General features: G+C 43.2%; 1 protein-coding gene and 1 long non-coding RNA gene across 8 annotated transcripts in view; one reads left to right on the top strand and one right to left on the bottom strand.

The window, feature by feature from the left end:
* Positions 1-20,720, bottom strand: part of BEND7 (BEN domain containing 7) — an 89,637-nt gene extending 68,917 nt beyond the window's left edge. For 2 of the 7 annotated variants that reach the window (XM_037143520.2, XM_037143524.2), the window contains exons 1-2: positions 20,028-20,718; positions 17,732-17,815 (exon numbers count right to left, since the gene is read on the bottom strand). In XM_037143520.2, the coding sequence (XP_036999415.2) occupies positions 17,732-17,815; positions 20,028-20,682 (739 nt within the window). In that variant the 5' untranslated portion in view covers positions 20,683-20,718. Of the gene's footprint in view, positions 1-17,731; positions 17,816-20,027 lie in introns of all 7 variants that reach the window. The other 5 variants (XR_008391737.1, XR_005082241.2, XM_037143523.2 and 2 more) reach the window with 5 other exon arrangements.
* Positions 20,095-23,087, top strand: part of LOC128627522 (uncharacterized) — a 120,688-nt gene continuing 117,695 nt past the window's right edge. Inside the window, exon 1 of the long non-coding RNA XR_008391739.1 lies at positions 20,095-20,183. This is a non-coding gene — a long non-coding RNA (uncharacterized LOC128627522). The remainder of the gene's footprint in view (positions 20,184-23,087) is intronic.

Below are 23,087 nucleotides of genomic sequence, written 5' to 3'. Positions count from 1 at the left end.
GCTCTTCCTGTCCCCAACATCAAAGCCATCACCCAGGGGTGCCTCTCTGGGTAACTCACGTCAACAGAAGGACTGACAGAATCTTAAAGCACTGAGGGACAATTCCTCTACTATATTTGGTATTGCTCGACTTTATTACAGTATCAGGTGCAGTTTTGCACCATTTTAAAGAGGCTCCATAGAATCTTAAGGAGATAATGAAAAAGTTAACAAAAAGATTAAGGAAATAAGGCAAGAGTGAAGAAAATGGGTTGTTTCACTGGGAAATATATGGCTATTGAGTAACTGTCTTCAAGTATACGATGGGTTATTACAGGTAGGCCATATCAACAAGGAAAAAATGGATCGAAACTGTGTCTTCCAGGCAGGAGGCTGGGCAATGTACTCTTAAAGACCTGACCCTTCCAGTTCATGAATACTAGAAACCATGCGGAAGCATCCAAGAACATGTGCGCATGAAGAGATGATAAGAAAACCTTTTCTGATTAGGATGATGAAAAAGTCCTGGAAACAGACAGTGGTGATGGCTACACAACCCTGTGAATATACTTAAAAAAAAAAGAGTGCTTTAAAACTCTGCAATTTTCAGGAACGAATACATTAAAGTAAACAGAAAAAGTATCAGTGAGAAATACTACGATGACCAGCATTTGTAAGAAATGGTTCAAATATCTCCTCTCAAATACCAGAAGTTGGTGCGGAGCCTTGTTGTAGAAAACACTGACCTACAGCCTGTCACATGACCGCACGAGAGGAAGGTAGGAGAGGAGAACGGAAACAGGGCCTTCAAGCCTGTGCTGCGGCCCCCACCCCAAACCTAAACCGATGAGTCTCAAAGCAGAGGAAATCGAAGACTCTGTGCCATGAGAGGCCCTGAAGTCGGCATGCTGAATCCAAACCCGTACTGACACACACATGCCACCAAGGACCCACTGGTAACAGCCATGTTTGTGTGGGCCTCGGCAAGACTAGGATTCTAACCCAGAAAAAATGGTCTGAAAAGCATTCGTTTGTGGGAGAGCCATGGTTTCTAAGTGAGTCTTTTTTTCCAATGCAATTTTAAGTGGAACCCCAGTAAATGAAGAGGAGCACAGTTCTTTCTTTTCTTAAAAGATTTTATTTATTTATTTTTAGAGAGAGGGGAAGGAAGAGAGAAAGAGAGGGAAAGAAACATCAATGTGTGGTTGCCTCTTACGTGCCCCCTACTGAGGACCTAGTCGGCAACCCAGGCATGTGCCATGACTGGGAATCAAACCGGCGACTCTTTGCAGTGCGGCTTAATCCACTGAGCCACACCAGCCAGGGCAGGAGCACAGTTCAGTTCAAGAGAAGGTGCCAGAACACACATTCCTGATCAGTGTCTGCACCACGCTGCAGGATTCCAAGAGTGCTACACAACACAGTCTAAATGTCACTGAGAAGGAGAGGGGCCAAAAAGTGGCTGTGAGTCATTAGCTGGTCAGATCAAACACTATGATGAGGAGTACCTGAACTGCAAATTCATTGCCCTGTGTTTGAGGACACTGTTAAACTGAAAGTTACAGGTGGAGAATAATTAAGCAGCACAATGTACATACGACATTGTCATTTAAAGAACAACCATGTTCCTTTCAAATCTACTTAGATAACATCCAGTTCATTCATTCATTCAAGTAACTATTTATTGTAGTACTACTAAATATGAGATACTGGGTGACAAAAAATACATATATATAAGAAACAGATTCTCCCTTTCAGGGCTTTGCAGGCTAACATGGAAGACAAATGAAGCACAGACAATTCTAAGAATTCAATGCCTCTCTTTGAACACATGGGCAGGCTTACCCAGCATGGACCACCTGCTGCCAGGGCAGGATGCTGGACCTCTTTACTCAAGCTGAGAATGTGCAGCCAGGCCAGAACAGGTACTAAGACAGAGTGCCGGGGATCTTAGCTGGAAAGTAGGTCTTCAAAGAGTAAAGGGCTAAAAAAGCTTAAGACAGGTATTAAGGGCAAAGGAGCAGAGAAATATCAGGAAATGAATCAAGGACAGGCAGCTGAAATGGGCTGTCAAGCTGCTTTTCAAATGTGTTCCTCAAAGAATATCTACAGACAAAGAAGAATACACACCCATGTTTTGGAGGCAATGTCCTAAGGGGGGAACAAGGAACAACTTTCTTTGATATCTTTGTTTTATCTTAAAAAATAAATGCAAATATTGTGCTCTGCTCTGCACCCACAGAACTGTGCAGCTTCCCGTAGCCCATGGAAGAACGTGGGGCACCACAGTCACACACCTGCCAGTTACAGATGCACTGGTCTGAGGAGGGGTGGGTTGGCCAGCAAAGGGCGGCTGCTTTTAAGCCAGGCTTTTAAACATCCCCAGCTACACTTTCAAGGAATACCTCTGTAGTGCCCATGGCAGAACAGGCAAATCCAAGAGGGTATATGATAAATGCCCTGGACAGTGCATAAATTATAAGTGTTCCAGAAATGAAAGAGAAAAAGAGAGCACTTAAACTGGGAGGATGAGAGCTGACTTCAGGAAGATAGTGAGATTTGAGCTGGTCAATCAAAGTTGGTCAGCATTTCCACAGGTGCTTTTGGAAAAAGATAATAGCCCTGAGCCAAGCTTGAAGGCAGAGGAAAACAAAGAGGGTGATGGTGAATCAGCTTAGTTAAAGTTAAGGCACTGAACAGGCAAAGTCAAAGAGAGAAGGACCTTGATATTTTCACTTTATCCTGGAAATGACAGGAAATCAATGAAGGTTTTTCATAAGAGAACGGTATGACAAAGCTAGAATTACCCAAACCAATTCACTCTATCTACTTATTTTTCCTCCAAATGTTCTTATATCTTGGGCAACTAACTTTCATTTCATAATAAACATAACATGGCTGCCCTACCAAATGTTCCCTTTTCAAATACTCATCCAAGGACATGTTTTTATTGATTCTAGAGAGAGAGGAAGGGTAGTGGGGGAGAGTCGATGTGAGAGAGAAATATCAATCAGGTGCCTCCCACATGTGCCCAGAACACATGACATCATATGTGCCCTCACGGGGAGTAGAACCCACAGCCTTTTTTCGTGTACGGTGTGTCATTCCCACCAACTGAGCCACCTGGCCAGGGCCCAATGTTCCTCTGATGTGTAAATCCAGTCTTAATTTAACGACTGGGTCAGAAGCCACCACTTCACGTAATGTTCAGGAGTAATGGAAACAAAGAGTTAACATCCCAAATCCAGGGGTGAGGTCCTATAAATCAATGAAAAAGATGAGCTATAGTAATAACAGAAACAAAGGCAAAGAACATGAACATGTTATTTACAAGAGAAGTACGCCGTTTCAATCTCTTAACCTCCTTAATTATTAATGTCATAAAAATTAAATATAATATGAAATTGTTGACTAATCTGACAAAGACCATAGATTCATAAAGCCCATTTTTGGTGGAGGTGTAGAGGCAGAGTCACTCTCATATGCGTTTGGCGGGGAACCTTTATGGAGAGAAATTCAGCAATTCCACTTACGGGAATTTATCCTATGAAAATATCCAAACAAGTACCCATGAGGTATGTACAAAGATATTCGCTGCATTGTTATACTAGGGAAACATTGGGATAATACAAACATTGTTCATTAGAGCATTAGATAAATTACTTATGATATAGCAATATGATTAAGTTATGGTATATCACTACATATCTACGAAGAAAGAAATAGACCCCTTTATTGTCATTTGCAACATATGCAAGATAAACTGTAAACTCCATGATGGTTGAGATCCTGATAATTTCACTCACAATGGGATAACAAGGGCCTAACTGTCTGGCTCAAGGTAGGCACTCAACCTGTGTCTAATAAGTGGAGATGCACTTAAGTGAAAGAAGTTGCAAAGTATGATATATGATTCCACTTTCCTTTTTTGTATTTTTAATAGTGGTTATCACTGGAGAGTGTGATTGGGACAGGATCTTCTACTCTTCACCTTGTTTTCAAGGTTATAAATTCTAACTTTAAAAATGGGTTTTAAAATGAATGTGTATTAGCTTTTCATAAGAAAAAAATGATCTAGAAGAATGATGTATACTTTTTACTCTTTGGTATTCTGAAGCAGGGTCTAAGGCAACTGGTGGTGGAAGCTTTGGACCTACAAACACTGTCTATTATGTTACCCAGGAAAGATGATGTTGGGCGGGAATGAGAATGAGGCGGTTGGAGACAGCAGCAAAACAAAGTCGGGAAAGGAGGCTGCTGGTTGTGCATATTTTGCAGCCCCTGATGTACCTGCCTAAAGTTACTTCCCCCCTGAAGCTCATTACAAGCCACGTATTTTAAAAAGGACTTTGGACATATGTAGGGGAAAAGTGTCAAAGATACCATTTAGGAATGCTTCCTCTGTACAAGACCAGGCCCTCTGGCAAACACTTGGCCTACACGGAATCCTGATAACAAGCTAAAAGGTTCAAATATTGATGAACTCAGGAGAAAAGGACTTTGAGATTACAGGTTTAAGTTGGATGCAGCAAATTCCAAGGTCTAAGCACTTTATTACTCTACCAAACTGCTCAAGGAACTAGCTGAATGACAGGAAGGACTCTTTTCACAAAGCAATGGAGCTGTGTGGTATATCCAGAGTCCACTATGAGGTGCTGGGCGGTGTGCACTAGTCCACACCTTAAGCTCCTAGTTGTGTTCACACACACAGTAGAAGCAATTAAGTAACCGAACTGTCTCTTTGGATTCCAGCTTAGTTGTCCAGTTTCAAACTACAAAGAATAAGGCTCAGATGGTTTCTTTAAAATTGGAACCATGGCTCATGAGACTTCTGGTAGTTCTATTAAAGCCAAATATTAAACTTGGAAAAAGTGGAATAACAATTTGGGTATATGATTTATGTGAAACATACAGCAAAAGTCTTCAAAGCTTGACGATACATATAGGAAAAATATAGCAAACTATAGATTTCAAGAGTGGCTTCCCTATTCCTGCACTAGTATAACCAAAATCTCATTTTCATCCAGTAAGAGATAAAATAAATGTTCATAATCTACTGTTTAGAAAGAGATAATCCTTTGTAGTATAATTTGAAGTGCTGACCCTCTGTTCTCCTGAACAGTAAACTTCTAAAAGAACACTAACACAGAATTACAAATCTCCACTCCTTGCTACTGTGGATCAGTGAAGTAGGAACATGGTTAAATACAGGCTGTATTACATTTTTTCAATTGTTTAAAAATTTTAAACATCTCAACTTAAATACAAGTCCTGTTGTATACTTTCATCTTCAATGTAAAGAATATTAATGATAAATCATTAATTACCAGCACCTTTTTCTTCAAAGAATCTCAAGGAATTCTGACAATTTGGCCCCAAAGGCACTTGGAGAGGGGCAGTCTTCCCTGGGGGAAACTAATGGGAAATCTCCAAGAAAAAGGCAACCATAGCTTCAATCAGTGGCCTCCAAACATTTTTGACCATGGTTCACATCAAAAAATATATGTTTATTGCCCCGGCCGGGTGACTCAATTGGTTAGACTGTGTCCTGTGCACCAAAAGGTTGCGGTTCGATCCCCAGTCAGGGCACATGCCTAGGTTTAAGGTTCCATCCTTGGTCAGGGAGTGTACAGGAGGCAACTGAGCAACATTCCTCTCTCTTTCTCTGCCCCTCCCTCCCTCTCTTTCTCTCTCTCTAAACTCTATAAGCATATTCTCAGGCAAGGATTTAAAAAATATTTTAGAAAGAAGTACATTTTTCCCAATGACCTAAACACACATATATATTTGCCATGCACATAAGTGAAACAAGTCTCATGAATTTATCCTTCCTGCATGTAGTGCACTCTGATATTTTCCAGTCTGTTCTATTTTACCATTATTATTATTATTATTATTATTATTATTATTACTGCTGCTGCTGCTGCTGCTGCTGCTGCTACTAGAACTACTGTTGTGGTCAGTGTTGATGACAATCTGCTTAATTGATTTCATGACCCACTTTTAGGTCACAACCACCAGTGTAAAAAGCACTCCCTTAAGTGTCAAAGTTTTTCAGGACTCTGCCTTCCACACTCTTTCTGGCGCCAACATTCTCTCCCAGCTCCAATGTCTATCTCTCTATGTGAGGACTCAAGTCCTGACCCCACTTCGGGGCTCCAGACCCATACAACCAATTGCCTACTGGACTGCTAACTTTCACATTTCAAGAGCCACCTTAAAATCATGTCCAAAATGTATTTTATGACAACTCTTCACAGGCCTTAATAACCGGCACCTACTCTGCTGTCTAAACCAGAAACATGGGACTTACCTTTCTTCCCCTCCTTCTCACAGACAATTAACCACTGAGTCCTGCTTATTACAACTTCTAAATTACCCCGAATCCTACTTCTCTCCACCCCCATTTCTACTATCAGCTGATGGGGCTACCACCAAAGGCCTTCGGTGTTGCTCCCCGCCAATCCACATGTCCCCCTGAAGCCAGAGTGACCTTTCAAACATGCAAATCTCACGACAGAACTTTCCTCAGCAGGATGCCAACAACTTCAGGGTGGAGCCCAGCTCCCCGCCCGGCTTACCCGTGGGCCTCCACATCTGGCCTCCCTCTCCTCTTTCTCCAGCCACATCCTGCCTTAGTCCAAATTAGTGGCTCTCCGGTCTGGATGCACATTTGGATCACCGGGACCACTTTAAAAATGCCAGTGCCCAGGCCTCACTTCAGGACAATTAAATCTGAATCTACATAATGGACCACCAAGGGGTCCTCTGCTTTGGACGTAATGAAGGTCTTGGAAGCGCTGTCACCGCCCGGATTCACACATCCTCAGCTCCGACCCCGTACTTACCCAAGACTCAGCTTAAGTGTCATCTTCTCAAGGGTCCCATTCATTAACCCCCGGGCCCGGGGAAGCCCTCCATTCCATGTTCCCACAGAATCCTTAATTTCCTTTGTCACAATCTAGTAGGCTTTAAACTTTCCTAGCCTTTCCTAGTCATTCATGGCTACTCAATGAATACCTACAAATGAATATAATAAGTAAATTCTACTATCAAATAGGACAGAAAGCCGCAGTCGAGGAAAGCTGGAAAAAAAGAACTATGTGCAAAAAACAGATGTGCAGGACATAAACCAACACCTATGACATCTCTGAAAGAATTTCTCCTCATTTCTGTGGAGTGCGCGGTACTGGCCAGCAAAGGCCACTTGGTACCTATAATCAATCATGTCTTCTTATGAAAGTGTTCCCAAAGGCACATATCTCATTGTCATTGTCTTCCTAATTCATCAAAGATAAGCAGGAAGTTGTGTCTCCCATTTGAGAAATGAGAAGACTAAGCTGCTTTCACAAAATGACCAAAGTAAACCAGAAGCAGACACCCCAGATCCGAGCCACACACCTGCTGCTGTTGCAGGCACCAGGCTCTCTTTTCCAGCGTGAACCGTGGCAGAGCGGACTTGTCAATGCCGAAGCTAACATTCCTGCAGCAACTCCTTCTGAACTGCATTTCACGCGGTACTTATTAAGGTGCCCATTAAAGTCTTGCTAGTAATTGAAAAAATTATGTATGCGCAATGAGAATGAGTTAATGTTAACAGAAGAACTTTAACTTTTGCATCTCTTGATTTTTTTGCTTTTGTGTTGTACTTTGACCTGGCATTTTTTGTGGGGTTCTTTACATTTTATATGTAGGTATAAAGTCGTATTTGAGATATAATTCCATTAACCATCCAAGCAACCTCATAAGCTATTATGTTGCATCAACTTTTTCTGTAGAAATAAATTGTTAAGGATATTATTCCTGGAACAGAATAAATTCTTGGAATTACTGAGTAACTTATGTGCGTACCACTGTTCCAAGAACACATTACTTATTTTATCATGACAAACTAAAGTTATTAATCTTCTGCCTTCCATTTCAACAATGAGAAATGCTGGGAGATGCACGAGCACCTGCATTACATTTCGGTTCAACTTTATATCATCCATAAACATCTCTGTTTGGACACCTCGTCCAAACAAATGCTCACAGAATACCCTATGTAGCATTCAATTTTATGAAACTATAAAAGTTCCTTGCTGTTAATTACAGAGACAAATGTCTCATCACACATTTGGTTACCAGATAGCATAATTAGTTTTCTCCATTAACCTTTCAGATATAAAATTTGATTTCCAAGTAAAAAAAAAAAACATTGTAAAACCCTTGGAATTCAAATAGCACAGTATATTTGTACATGTTTGGAAAAAATATGCAATACTAAGAAAACAATTTTATGAATTATTATTTATAAGGACACTGATTGTCTAGAATACTGAAAGAAAATCTGTCTCAACTTCTTAATGATTTTATAATATATGATCAAATATGCATGTAATAAGCTGTCCTTTGTATAGAAAGGAGACACAACAACCTGACCATGAATGGAATGTGCCCTTTGAGCTCTCTTCTGGGGATGGTGACGTGGCCCCGTTGAGCCACCACGGCGTTTCCTTTGTTCCCCAGTCAGATGGCATCTGACAGACATCCCATGAGGGAAGGGTCTCAGGTCTACGGCGATGCCACAGTTTTTCTATCCAAAGCTAAATGACCCCATAGCCTTGGGTTGCTAAGGACCAGCTCTAGCTCATATATACAGGGGTGGGGATTTTTGTTCATTTTTTAAATTTTATTTTCTTTTATTTTACATCTTTTAAACTGTTTTTCAAGTACAGTTTTCTGCCTTTTCCCCCACCCCTCCCCACCACACCAGCCCTCCCTGCCTCCCTCCCTCCCACATTTCCACCCCCCTGTTGTTGTCCGGGTGTCCTTTATAATTGTTCCTGTAAAGCCCTTCACCCCTTTTCCCCATTATCTCCTCCCCTGCAGGGGTGTTTTTGATTGTCACAGTGACTAGATGGATGGGTGCTCCCAACATTATGTATATATTTATGCTGCCAATGTTCAGAGGCTTGAATCCAGACTTTCAATGTGTCGGACAGTCCTGCATAAGACTGTCCTGATTCATCAGACCAACCCACTCAAATCAGCTAACTGGTGGCAAATTACACTTTAACATGTTTTAAATGGCATTCATTCATTTATTTAAAATCATTTATTGTGTATCTACTCTGGGCCAAGTATTATACACTACAAACACAGAAAACTCCAGGTCTTGTCCTGCAGGAATTCAAGCTGGGACCTGAGGAGATGTAAAGGATCACACAGACAAGGGTGGCAAAAGTCATTCTAGGCAGAAACCAGCACAGCAGACGCCAAGGCCACAGTACCACAATATTCCAGAGGGGCCTTCGTGTGGTGCGGTGAGTCTGCTAGGCCTCAGGGGGCCGGCGCCCACACAGGGGCAGAGGGGTGCATCCTATTTTGGAGTTTGATATACAGGGGCCTGTCATTAACCTAATGAAAAAGAAAAATACATAATGAAAAATAAACATTCCCTTGTCAGTGCTGACATATTTTACTCCTGATTTGTGAGGTCCAGTTAGCTACTTGGAGGGTGTATAAATTTTCACCATGAAAGCCAGGGCTGGAGCTTATAGGTAAAATAGTTGAAAAATAAAGTTTCAAAGTGACCAATTTTACCACTCTATTTTGAATTTAAAATTTGACTTCTCATTCATTCATTGAGCATCTATTGACGTTTGTTCCATCACCAGCGTGGCACTGGGCTAGGGAGACACTGAGATGATCTCTGGGGAGTTTCCAACCCCGTGGCAGAGACACAGAAGTGAACTTTGGTAGAGACATGCTCAGGATGCTGTGGAAGGGCAGAGGGAGGAGGAATTAGTGAAGACCACCTGGAGGAAGTTAGGTCAACTTAGAGTCTTCATGGATAATAGAAAGCCATGCAAAGAAGAGGGAGCAGGGTGCCACTGTGGTATTCCAAGCAGAGGTGGCACGTGCAGCCACTGAAGTTAGAAAGTGACTGGCCTAAAAAGACAGGAAATAGGGCCCGGTGCAGGCAAGAAAAATGGTTAGGTGTGGCAAAAGCCTGGGAGGTAGGAAGTGTCAGGAAGAAGGGTAAAGTAGACAGGTGGCAGTGTGTGCAGGGTCATGCTTACAAGTCTGAGCCGTAACCGGAGAGCCATAGACAATGAAGATGCTCAGGCGGGCGAGTCACCCTCAGAGCTGTGCACAATCCTCCAAGAAGCTTAAAGGCAGCCCCTGGGTAAATCACTGTAGGCTCCTCGTGGGCTCCCTTCCCCAGCCCATGGCCCAACCCCTGCTACTGCTGTTACATTCCTTTCCAGGTAATCTCTCCAATAATTTGTTAACTTAAAAGAATAACAGACTTGCCGAGTAAACTCCTAGATCTATTTTTAATCTTGAAAAGCAAAACACACTGTTCCAAAATCTTTATTTTATCTTCTAGATGGCCAAGTTACTCTCTTCCAAAAGTAAAAATCTATATTCCCATGGGAACCAGAGAGGCTAAATTGTTCATATATTGCCTTAGATTCTGTCCGTTGAGGGCATTTTTTGAAAATGATTTGCTTAGAGTTAGAGCAGGGTAGGAAAAGCAAACTATCACACACGTCAGTTATAGGGTGGTGGCTGAACCCACCGAGCCTTTATGCAAAGCAGAAGAGGCAGCTTTCCCTCAAGACCCAGGCCTTGGGAAGCAGGCCCAGCTCCAGCTGTATTCAGGGCTGCGCCCTCCCGAATGTGACTTCTGCCAGTCTGCTGCTGTTTAATGCATCGCTTTGTTTTCTTAAATTAAGGTGGGAAAAGTTGCCTTGTGGACCTGAGCACTAGACAATGCCGAAATCAATTTATGCACAGGTCAATATTACCTTAAGCGCTTCAATGTTACAGCAGAATTCCGAGCCAGCAGAGCATATGCTACTTTTCAGTTTTGTGTTTCAACATGTAGCTGGCTTTCAAAAAGATTTCAAGTTAAATCTCACAAATCACTACCAGACACCCCAAGTTCCTGTGCTAGTTTAGTATATTTAAAAGGCTTCTTTCAGTCAAATGAGGCATATTTTTGTTAGGGTCACTAAACATCTCTGAAGTCTCAACAAAGCAGTATATTTTAAAACAAATATTCAGAGCCCTACACATCCGTGTCCAATATGTCCACGCATTTAGATAACAAGTATCTGAAGTTTTTCTTGAGATACCTTCCAATTCAGAAGAAGAGGGAGAAGGGGATAATAACAATAAGAATACAGCATTTTCTATTTTGAAAAACTGTTTTACCACATAAAATTTTCTATATGTTGTAGGGGAACCTAATGAGGAGGTAGAGCCAATGCTGCTATTCTATCATAGAAGACAAAACCCTCAAGAGTTTTGTCCAAGGTGTTATTAACTGTTCACCTGAGACCCCAACCAAGGTTTTCTAACTTTAAACCTATCTTCTTTCTACTACGCTTTATAAACTGAAAAGGCTCCTGGCTAATGTTTGAATAGCGCTTTAAAGGCTGATAGGAGAGACGGGATTATAATAATATATGGAGCGTGGACAGGGGTAAGACATGGGAGGAGACAGAATACTGGCATGAAGAACCTGGATGGTGAAAGGAACCAAAGTGAAAGCAGGAAAGGTACTTCAGAAAAAATAATGAGAGACCAGTTAGACACAAGCAAATGTTTTTGTAAGGGGGAGGAAGGAGATAAGGCTGGACAGGTAAATTAGAAAAAGTCAGCCCACAGCAAAGGAGGGAGAGTGGGCCTCACTTCCTCAGAGGCCGCATGGCCAAGCGCAAAGAATGTGGCAAGCCAAGCCCCAATCCAGGCTCTTATCTAAAAGCTATACCACTTTATGCAAACTGACATTTCCAAAGGCCTATTTTTTTTTAATCTAAAAAGGACATAACAATACCCTCTCAGAACTGGCATGAGGGTTAAGTGAGATACAGTATGACAAGTGCCCAGTGGACAGTAGATGTTAAGCAAACCTCAGTTCTTTTCTTCCCAAATGGGCCCCGGGGCTGTCCCATGTTGAAGTTTTTGCCCACCTTTCTCCTACCTATGGCTCCCCCTTCACACGGGGAAGTCCCACTCTGCTGGGGAGAGTGATGTGGGCACATTGGGAGGGGGAGTGCACTGTGCTCTGACATAGTCGAGAGTGCAGAACTCGATGTCCCTGCTACTCACTGTGTGACCTTGGGCCAATCACTCCCATCTCTGAGCTCCGCTTCCTGTTTGTGTAACAGATATAAATACCAACCTAAGATGCAGTTGTGATATTAACTAAGTGATGAAAAAGTGTGAGATAGTGTGTCTGTGTGTGTGAGAGAGATGAGAGAGCGCTTCATTTTTTTACTGCATTAATATAAAAATTATGAATTAAATGTTTTCTTATCTCCTGCATCCAGGAGTAAATCCATGAAATTCTCAGACAGTAATGGAAAACAATAGGTCCTATTCTTAAAAACAGCCAAAGTGAAAGGGACTGAAGCCAGTCTGTCTGTGGTCTTGAAGAACATCCAAGGGACTTTCAGGTTGTCTCATAACGAAGAGCACAGCAATTTTATGGTATTAGTCACAATTTAAAACAACAATGCACACAAAAATCATCTTGAAGCCCTAAATACCTTTTAAATAACTAAAATGAAAATTGTAAGTGGTTGCCTCACAGCACCAAACTTATAAATCAAAACTAATTAAAATTCAGGGTTATCATGACTTCTCATTTACATGGTAACTAGTTGGTAAATTAACAGATGGGGTAAAAATTATGCCTTACATTATTTTTTTAAAGGACAGAAAGTATGATAACCAGGGAATACAGAAAATTCAATGTATTTTACAATAAAACAACTGTTTAAACCTCTGCCCCTGAAATTATTTTTGAAGCCATGTTTTGGACCTACAGCATAACCAGATACACTTTTAGTGCTGCAGGAAATCTTAGAAACAATCTAGATGGAGGTGTTCAAGTGGAGGGTAACCTAAAGATCTGCAAAGACCCACAGAGTGGGGGTGGGGCGGAGGAATGTGGGGTGTGGGACAAGGTGCTCTGGGTCTCCTCCACCTGCCTCCAGCAGCCCCATCCCCTTTCGACTGTTAGAGATGCTGGGGGTTCCACATGGGAGTGGACTGAACAAAGCATTTCATGGGGTCAAGGGCCTGGTTCTGCAGACAGAGCTTGGTTTTCTCCTGGTTCTGTCTCGGAGTAACTTTGTGAACTCCCCAAATTCCTTATCCATAGACTGGGAATGATAATACTTTTCTTGGGACAATTAATGGAACAACATACACAGAGTCAGTAGCATGGTGTCTGACACACAGCCAGCTCTCCATAAATGACACCTACTATTATTGGCCACATTCTTAACCCCAAGAGCCACTCTTAGTGCTCTGTCCCCTTCCTTCCACCACCAAAAAAGGGGAGAACGAACATGAAAAAGGTCAGGGACATGAGGCCATAGTGGGGCCATGGTGCTGAGGGCAGAGCTTCAGAAAGAGAAGAAGAGATGAAACATTCTTATTTCCAAACAATGTGCGTTTGGGGGAGGAGGGCTTTCTTTTCCTGTCTCTTGGACCTTCATTTTATTTGAGGTTGCTTCTCACTCTTGGAACTCTAGACACTGATACAGTGAAACATCAGAACTTGGAAGAAGGCCAGCTTCCGAGTGCTTTGGGGCCAAACAAGAACAGGGCAGGACCCAGGCCACTGGACTCTGGGGGAGGAGCCCTCCCATCTCACACATGGACCCGTCCACTTCTCAGGAAAAAGAATTAGACTGTAGTCTGGGCGTAACTCTCTCACTTGGAAAAGTGGGAAGGACTTTTTTGAGCATGTCATCTTTGAGGTGTCTCTGGGGACTCTGGCGGGGACAGCTGTCATCAGGAGAGAGACTGAACGATTCAGAGATGGAAATCCTGATCACTCGGCATGGCCACTACACCTGTGCTTCATTTTCTGACAGTTGTATGGCCGGACCAAGTATTCAAAAGAACCTCAGGGTCTGGCACATAACTGGAACCCAATAAATATTTGTTAAAAGAATGCATAATTGATGTCGAACACCTGAAAAACAGACATGTGTCAAATCCATATACTATAATAGTAAATCTAAATCAACATGCAATGTATACAAAGAGACTTTAAGTGTCTGTGTTATTGTTCTGAATAAAAAATTAATTAACTGCCTCATTAAAATACTTTCCAAAAGTGCCTTGTTCCCAGTTAAGGTTTCTTTGATGATCCTTGAACTTGCGTGGCTCAACTTGTTAGAGGGAACAGATCTTTGGACAGGAGATTTGAATTTACTCTGGGTTCTACTGTTTGTGAGCAAGTCACTTAATTCAGAGCTTGTTTCCTCCTCTGGCCAGTGGGGTTGATAACAGCCACCTTAATGACCTCACAGGAATACTGTAAAAATGATGAGATGTCAGATGTGAAGGCACATTCTGAACTACACAGTGTAGCCCTCACGTAAAGTCTGATTATATTGACCCTCTTATCTGCTGCTGTGGCTCTCGCCAGCCCTCCCACCTGCAATCTCCTCCAACTGCCCCCATCTATTCAAATCTTTCCCTAGTTCAAGGTCTAGCCTCTCCAGAGCTCTCCACCGGACCCTGAACTGGGTCCTTCCTTCCAACTCTGCTTTTGCCCGCTGCCCTAAATGGTTCACAATGGTCATTTAATTACTGCTCACACAGAGAGGCAGTACAGGGGTGTTTACAGCTCAGGCAGACCTGAAGGGGACCCCAGCAGTGGCATTTGCTATCTAAGACCTCTGGCAGGCTACCTAGCATCTCTAAGTCTCATCTCCAAGACTGGGGTGATAATGATTCTTACCGATTTGCTCTCAGAATAAATGAGATCATTCCCCCAAAAGAACTCAGTTCAAGACCGTGCATACAGTAAGCACTCAAACAACTGTAACTGTTTTGACTACTGAATCTCGTTCCTTCACTGTGTCCTGAATTTGTCCCATCTCCTCAACTGGGTTTTCATCCTTGAGAGCAAATGTATAGGACCCTGTTCTATACATTTATTTCATTACTCTCAGTCCTCCTCCATTCCAGAAAACCCACTTTCATTCCAGAAAAGTGCTGAGTTCACAGCCTCTTCCCCACAAACATCTGTTGAATTGATTAAAAGGAGTTAAGTAGTTTTTCTCTAAACAGCACTCAAATCTTCACACCAGTCCATCGCAGCCAGCCTGACAAAGTCAGCGTGCACAGGGCAAAGTAACCTCTGCTGGCCCTGTTATCACTGAAAATGTGCGACTCCCAGAGCACACAGCCATGCTGTTCCCGCTGTGGAGCTGCCCTCCCGTGCTGGACGCCCTACATAGTCAACAGCCTAAAAATATTGCAGAGAAACAGATTTCCCGTGGGGACTTCTGCCAAATTCTGGAGCACTCTCTTTCCCCAAGACACGAACTTGAATCTTATAGGTGCAGGTAGTGTCAAGGGTAACACACGTGGGAACATATAAAATCCCAGACAATAACACAAGGGTCATGTTTTAGGCTGCATGATAGGTAAAACAGTTCTTCTGGTGCTCTGTTAACAAATTTCCTTGGATGTCATACCCCTCACACCATTTTCTACACAGTAATAAGTAATATTATAGATACATGTTGGTGACTTAGAAAACAAACATGATTTAAATCTATGTTTTAGAAGAGTAATTACAAAGTCAAAAAATGTCCATTTTATAACATCATCCACAACAAAACTCTCAATTTTATATGCTATCCGTAACTATTCCCAATTGCCCTAGAAATTATGTTTGTGTAATTACTTGCTCTTCCACTGGAGATTGCAAAATAAAATGTTTTTTAGGAACCACATCAAACCTTGCCCACAATGAGCAAAAGATTGAGAAGTAACCCAGGCACACTTCATACCACTCAGTCTTTTGTCTCTTAGTGTCTAAGGCCTTCTTGCCCAATTTGGAAAGCTTATCCCAACCCTAGTCTTTCACTGATGTTCTCTTACTGCCCTGGACTTGAGTGGGGAAAAAATAAAAGCAGCAATTTCTGCCTCTTTGAGAGTGTGCATTGTACTGCATTTTGCGTACTAGTATCTTCCCATTCTTCATCCTCCACGCTCTCATACTCCGAATCAACCTACGGTACAGCATCCTTCTTCCTTTTCAAGTACACAGCAGAAGGGAGTGCGGGGGGGACCGCTTCACTGCAGAATACTAAACCAAAGACATGATGTTCTATTTTTATGACAAATGTAAATTTTCTACTACTAATAGACAAATTCTTCATTTCAAATGGATAAATTGAGTGGCACCTAGATACAGAATTCCAACCAGTTGAGTTTAGGGAACTGAAAATATAGAATTCCAGCTGATTAAGGAACTGAGAAGAGTACAATCTGAGAATATTCTCCTTCTGTGTCATACCATTTCACTTGACTATTAACATTTTGGTTTTTAGTTTTCTTAACAATAAACAGGTGTTGAGAGCAGTGCTGGCCTCAGTAATATTCTCTCCCTCAATGGGAAGACTCATGTGCCTTCAACGATCGCTTGTGTAAGAAATGCTATGTCCCTCCTATTTTCTATTCATCTCTGTTTGACTTCTTAGTCATTTGCCACCCACACTTTCTCTTTCTCAAAGCAAAGAGAGATGTTGGGGACAGATCACTACATGCATCTGGCTTTCACATTGTTTTAAGTTGTAGCAATACATACCTGGTCTGAGCAGCAACCTGCTTCCTGCAGCCCTGTCAATTCTCCCCAGGGAGATGGCAATTCTGGCCCTTGCTTTTAATCACTCTTGCCCAGACTTTCTCCCCTTCTCTGCTTCCTTGTTGTACAGTATCCAGCCTTCCCCCTACTACCAGCAGTGGAGAGGCATCCAGGATCGGCAAGGTTATAGCCAAATGCCACCATTTACTCTCCATTATGATTTTATGGGCCCTTCACTCCTAGAGGCAAATTCCTAATTTTGGGCTGATGGTCTTCAGATAACAAACTGCACATGTAAGTTACCAGAGACTGTACATAAGAGCAGCAACATTTTGGGGCTACCTATTCATTTATCTTGCAACTACATTTGTCAGAAGGTCTCAGAGATGCTGCTTTTGCTCTGTGTCTCTGAGCTGAGCTAGGAATGAGGACAGTGAGAGCAAAGCATGGCTAGTCTCTGACTCCAAACGTTGGCATGAAATGAACACAAAGCCAGGAAAACGAGGAGCTGTGCTGTGATAACTGGTACTAACTATCAAGAGGGGGTTAGGCAGACAATCACACTTGTATTTTCCTTACGCTTTTTGACTGTAGATTTAATTTAATTTTGTCATGGCAGGATTAGCAACCAGGCCACAAAGGTGAAGGGACATAATAATAAGACAGCGTATTAATCCTCTATCCCACCCAAGGCAGAGAGGTAAAACCAAACAAATGGCAGCTTCCTGGAAATTGAATTTCTGTTATCCAGATGTCAAAGATGTAATACCCCAATTACACAAACTATTGCCAGTGAAGCGTGCCAGCGAATATGCAATGTAAATGGGGTGAGCACAGAGCGACAAAACTGCCCCGTCAGCATCTGGCTCTGGGAGTGAGTGATAATTAGCACTGTGTGTAGACACTAATAAACATTTATGTCTGAAATTACAACTTTTACCAATGTTAATAAGGAATATATTGGCAATCTGTAAAATGAAAGGTCTTCAAAAGAGTGTCATACACTAAGCAATGGCAGACATTTCCCTCTCTGGCACAATCTACCCGCCCGTCCCCGCCCCCCCCCCCCACAGCTCCCCGCCTAATTGCGAATGGCCACATTGTTTTGCTGAGAAATTAACTGACATAGGAACCTACCTAAAAAAATGGGGTGTGTCTCTTTGGCCTCCCCATTGACATCATTGCTGAATTCTGACAGCTTATATAGCTCATGGTGATAATCTGGGATGAGAAAACAACCAAAAATTAGAATTCTAATGACCTGCACCATATGCATAAGCAGTGAAAACTAGAGTCTCATTCTATACAGTATGGATAATCTATACGTTAATTTATAAATGTCATTTTCCATAACTTGATCAACCACAGACTTTGTAGTTACTAATAACCCCTAAAACTTTGCTTGCTCTGGAGCACACAAACTTGAAATGTTACTTTGACTTTAGAAATAGTTTTGCTTGACCACATGGTTTTCACAGGAAATTTAGCCACAGATGCCAATTATTGGGCTTCTTTTCTTTCAAATGACAAGGATTTTTATAAGAAAAATAAAACCTTGCCCAATCGTAGGCCAAGGGAGGATTCCAAATATATCTCCACAACCTGTTTTCATAAGCGTATGAATAATGTATGCTTTAGAGTTACCTGGTACACTTAGTTTACCTAGAAAAATCCCCTCCTTTAAGCAGCTTTTAGGCAATAACACTGCAAAAATACTGACTTATTATTTCACATCTAGTATAATTAGGATAAGAAAGATTCCCATCTTTCACACGTGAGTCCTCTGCATTCAGCTGCTGAACTCTAACATGCAATAGTTTATTTTCTAAAAAGCACCTGCAGAGCAGAGAGAAGAATCAGACCCATAATTTAGGGAGAAAAAGAAGAAGAAAAACTTGCCATGTCAGTCAAACTTCAGAATACAGTATTTTACAAGCTTCTCTACAGAGGCTGCTGTGCTTTGGCGATTTGTTTCTAAAAAATAGGATTGCCTAGGTAAGTAAACAGAAGTTTCTTCTTAACAGCTATTCATTTTTTTTTTGCACTGGGGGGGGTGCGGTAGTGGTGGTGGGGGCTTGGACCTCAAAAAACAAGATCTATAGAAGTATTCTCACTTTTGAGATAAAGTAGTAAGTTCCCTGAGGTCACAAATTAGAAAGTAGCCTACATTCCTGAATGAATCAGATAGACAAACAGGCCAGTCACAGGAGGAGAGATTTTTGAACTAAATGACTGAGTAATCAACACTGCTGGGGGGAAAATGTACATAGAAAGAGGAAAGAGCCAAATATTTTGAATTCATAAAATTACTTCAGACCTCTTTCATTAAACAGTGTCAAATGAAAGCAGAGGAAACGTAGGAGCAGATCTTCAAACTGTAAGAAAACCATTTTCAGACCAACTGAAAGCAGGCTTTATTGACTCTGCATCATAGTTAGCTTAGCATGAAAATATCTATTACTTGCAATGGCCCTCTAATTTTCATCAGCTTCTATGTGACTTCTTCAGGTTGTTAAGACGATTGCCTTGCTCTTTACTCTGGTGTTAAAGCAACCAAGGAAAAATGGACAGGCTCTGTGGTTTGGTTTTGATCTCAAGTTTATTCAAAGGTAAACTCAATATTAGGACTTGTGACACTGCCATGAAAAAAAGTCACCTCTCATTCAAATCGACACAATGCGTTTCCATAGACATTTTCATCTGTTCTTACCTTAAGTTCTGACCGTTTTTTTTAAAAAGTCAAATCAGAAAAAATAAATTAACAAGTAACTGCACACAAAACGTTCACCTGATGACACTACTCAACTTTCCCCTCCCCTGACAGAATCAACCCAAGCCCAGAGACTCTGGTGTACACCTGTTAAGTCGTCAGGAACTGGCTAGATTTTTTTAAAATGATACTCAAGTGAACTGAACTGATAAGTAATCTATTCTAAGACACCTCAGCAACCCAAACAACACATCTAGAAAAGACTTCGGATATCAACAATTCTTGCATGGGCTTGCACGGCTCATGAGCTTCTTTCTCGTTCTTAAAAGAACCACTACCACTCTTTCCCTTCTCTTTGGGGGAAAAAATCCCCAAGCCCATAACCAGTGGTCGGGATCGGTGTCCGCACGGCCTGATGGAAAGGCAGTTCTCCCCCAGCCCCCAACCTGGACGCAGGAGTGGAATACCAAAGAGGGCTCTCGGCTCCCCAAGTGTCATTGTTTGCTAATTTCCTTAGTGTCCTCCGACTTGTTTACGCGGAACAACCACCGCCTGCCTCTCCCCCGCAGAACTTTGCTCGCCTCCCGGAGCGCAGCTGCGGCCCCCCTCGGGAGGGAACTCGGGGTCCCGGAGCCCGGAACGGGGCGCGGGCCGCGCGCGGAGCTGTTTACGCGGCGCCACGTCCTTGCCCGCCGCCTGCACGCCCGGGCCGGCGCCGCTTACCTCCGCTCACCAGTTTGAAGCTCTGGGATTTCCTGCTCCTTTTCCTCTCGGAGAACTCCATGGTGCTGTAGGCAGGGCTGCGGCCGGGGGCAGCCGAGGCGGTGGCTGCGGCGGCTTGTGCTCTTGTCACCCAGCAGCGGGAGCGCCGGGACCAAGGTCCGTCTGTGGAATCCGCAGGGGGGAGGCCAAGGGAAGGGAAGAACCACCTCGAACCCTCTCGGGGGCTGCGGCGCGCCGAGCTCGGCAGGAGGCGCTTTCCCGGGAGAAGTTGCCCCCTCCCGGCCGCCCCCCGGGTCCCCTCCACAAGCCCCCCGACCCTGGCTCCTTCCCGGCTTCTGGGAAAACCCGGCCGGAGCCGAACTTTCCGTTGGGGAGCGAGTTGGGGGTGGGAAGAGCGGGCCGGAGCGGCGGGCGCCCCGGGATGTCGCCGCTGGCCGGCCTGGGCGCAGCTCGGGACGCGGCAGTGGCGGCGGCGAGCGCGGCCCTGGGGACGCGGCGGTCGGGCAGGGGGCGGGTTGAAGGCGGCGGCGGCAGCGACGGGGTGCGAGCCAGGTCGGGGCGCTGACCGCCCCCGCGGGAGGAGGGGCGCAGGGAGGAGGCGGTGCCGCCGCCGGGACCCCGGGGCCACCTGCTGGCGGAGCGCAGCCGCGGCCATCCCCGGGGGCCCGGGCCGCCGCCACCCACTAACCTGGCGGCGCGCGCGCCCCGAGGAAGAGCCGGAGGCCGCAGCGCCCTCGTTCGGCCTGGCCGGCCTTCCCCCGGGGGTCCTTAGGCCAGCGCCTCGAGGCTGCAGCTCGTTGGCCTCTAGGCACTCCCTGGGGCGGATCTTGTTATAAATAGTCTTGAGCGTCCCGGACCCTCCTGGCCAGCCCCTCCTTGCCTTGAGATCCAGGATGTCCAAGGGCCAGACTCACTGGTTTTAGGCAAGTTTTAGGCAAAACAAATGCTAAAAACTTACCCACCTGCGCTCTTCAAGGAAACGAAGAGATTTTAGAATTTATTGGTAAGAGGGGTATAGTAAGAGTGAACTATTCTTCACCCCAATACAAGGAGGGAGGGAGGAAGATCCGAAGTTATATTTAAGGAGGGAACTTGGAATGTGGGACTTGGAGCAGGTGGAAGGGTGAGGGGTGCAATGTCGGGTGCTTGATTGCTCTGACACTTAGGGAAGAAATGGGCAAGGCAGGTGCAGGAGATTCAGCCACTTGATGTAATAGTGCCAAAACCATTGATGTAAAAAGCACCCCATTTCTTTCTCACAGCATCTTTAAGGTAGGAATGGAAAAGAAATTTACACCACCTAGGAATGGCTGTAAAGCAGGATCTGACAGGCTTTAAAGTACCTGGCCAAACTGGATCATTTCTAGACCCATTTCTAGAGAGTAAAGAGGTAGACAACACATCCAGCGCTGTGGCAAATTTGGGTGGCCCCAAAAGAGTATATAGAAATAAGAGAGGGGTATGTTGATAAATGTGGTAAGTTCTACTGTGAGTCTCACTCAGATAAGGACACACAGCCACTCAGCATCCACTCTTACTAAATAGAGATATTCAGAGTGGGACAACTAGGAGGAAGGGGGAAATTGGAGGCAACCAGCATAAACATATACACGCTGAGGAGCAAAACCAAGGAACAAGGTAGCCAACCAAGTAGTGAGTGGAAGGAGGGCCTGGTACACATCCTGAGGTCTTAAGTATTATGCAGCAAGCAGGAATGCAATTATACTTAGCCAAGGTGAGGGGGGACTGATCCTTTCCTTAAGCCCTAAAACAAAAGGTTCTTAACTGTTTTGGTCACTGTCTCCTTGGAGATTATTTTCGAAGCTCAGGTCCCTTTCCCCAGAAAGTATATATAGGACAAAAAAATTTTGTATAGATTTCTTAGAGTTCTTAGACCCCTTGGAGTTCCAAAAGGGGGCAGAAGGGATTAAAGTGACCGCAGGAATTAAATCAGTTGTCCTATCAGGTTCTCTTCCATGTCCCCCCTACCCACGCTTGCTTTCTTTAAAACCAGGCAGTTAAAACCTCAAAGAGGTTTTGAATGTTTCTAAAGAAACATAGGATTTTGTTCCCCAGGCTTGGACCCTTTCCTTTTTCATTTTGTAATATTTTAAAAAATGTTCATCCTTAAGGCACAAGGTTGAGTACTATACTGACTGACGAACATTTAGGACCATTCATGCCTTGGAGCATAAGTGAAATTTCATTATGCTTAAGCTATGATGAAATGATTGAAGGTGCATCCCCAGAAGCAAATGCCTAGGGGAGATGTTAACAACTTAGCATCTTCAGTTCAAGTAGGAATATGAATTCCCATTACCGAAGAAACTATTTTTGATATAGTGAAGGAACTATTTTAAACTACTAATGTTTTGAAGTAATAATCATTTTCATTGAGCCTTTTTTCTGTCTCTTTAAAGATGGTCTATGAGCCAGCTGGTCTCTAGAGGCCATAGGTCAGGTGTGTCCTATGGACAATGGAGAAAATCAACAGATGTTTATTCTCTGTATTGTGCAAATCACATTACCTTTACATAACAACAATGTATTATATATTTATAATAAGCATTAAATAAATATTAATTTTGATATTTAATACAAAGAGATTGCTTTAAGTGGTAGGCATCTGTGTTAGCTGCTTAAAGTTGCCGTAACAAAACACAATAGACAGCGTGGGTTAAACAATAGAAATTTATTTTCTCATAGTTCTGAAGGTTAGAAGTCCCAGATCAAGCTCTGGCATTATCAGTTTCTGGTGAGGGCTCCCTCCTTGTCTTGTAGATGGCCACCTTCTGGCATTGTCTTCACATGGCAAAGAGAATGGAAAAGAGAGTTATGACCTCTTTATTTTATAAAAACACTAATCCCATTATCAGTGTTCCATACTCATGATCTCCTCTATACCTAATTCCCTCCTAATCATCCCATTTCTAGATACCGTCATATTGGGAATTAGGGTTTCACAATGAATTTTGGGTAGACACAATTCAGTCTATATCGGTATTATTTTTGGTTAATTGAATATAGTTTTTGTGTTGGGGTGTCTTGGGAAGTCCTGTA

The sequence above is a fragment of the Artibeus jamaicensis genome, unplaced genomic scaffold (assembly GCF_021234435.1).
Source record: "Artibeus jamaicensis isolate MK-2021 breed Jamaican fruit bat unplaced genomic scaffold, CSHL_Jam_final contig_426, whole genome shotgun sequence".
In the NCBI taxonomy this organism is placed as follows: Eukaryota; Metazoa; Chordata; class Mammalia; order Chiroptera; family Phyllostomidae; genus Artibeus; species Artibeus jamaicensis.
The sequence above is the reverse complement of the archived record's forward strand: the minus strand, read 5'-3'. Positions and strand labels throughout refer to the sequence as shown.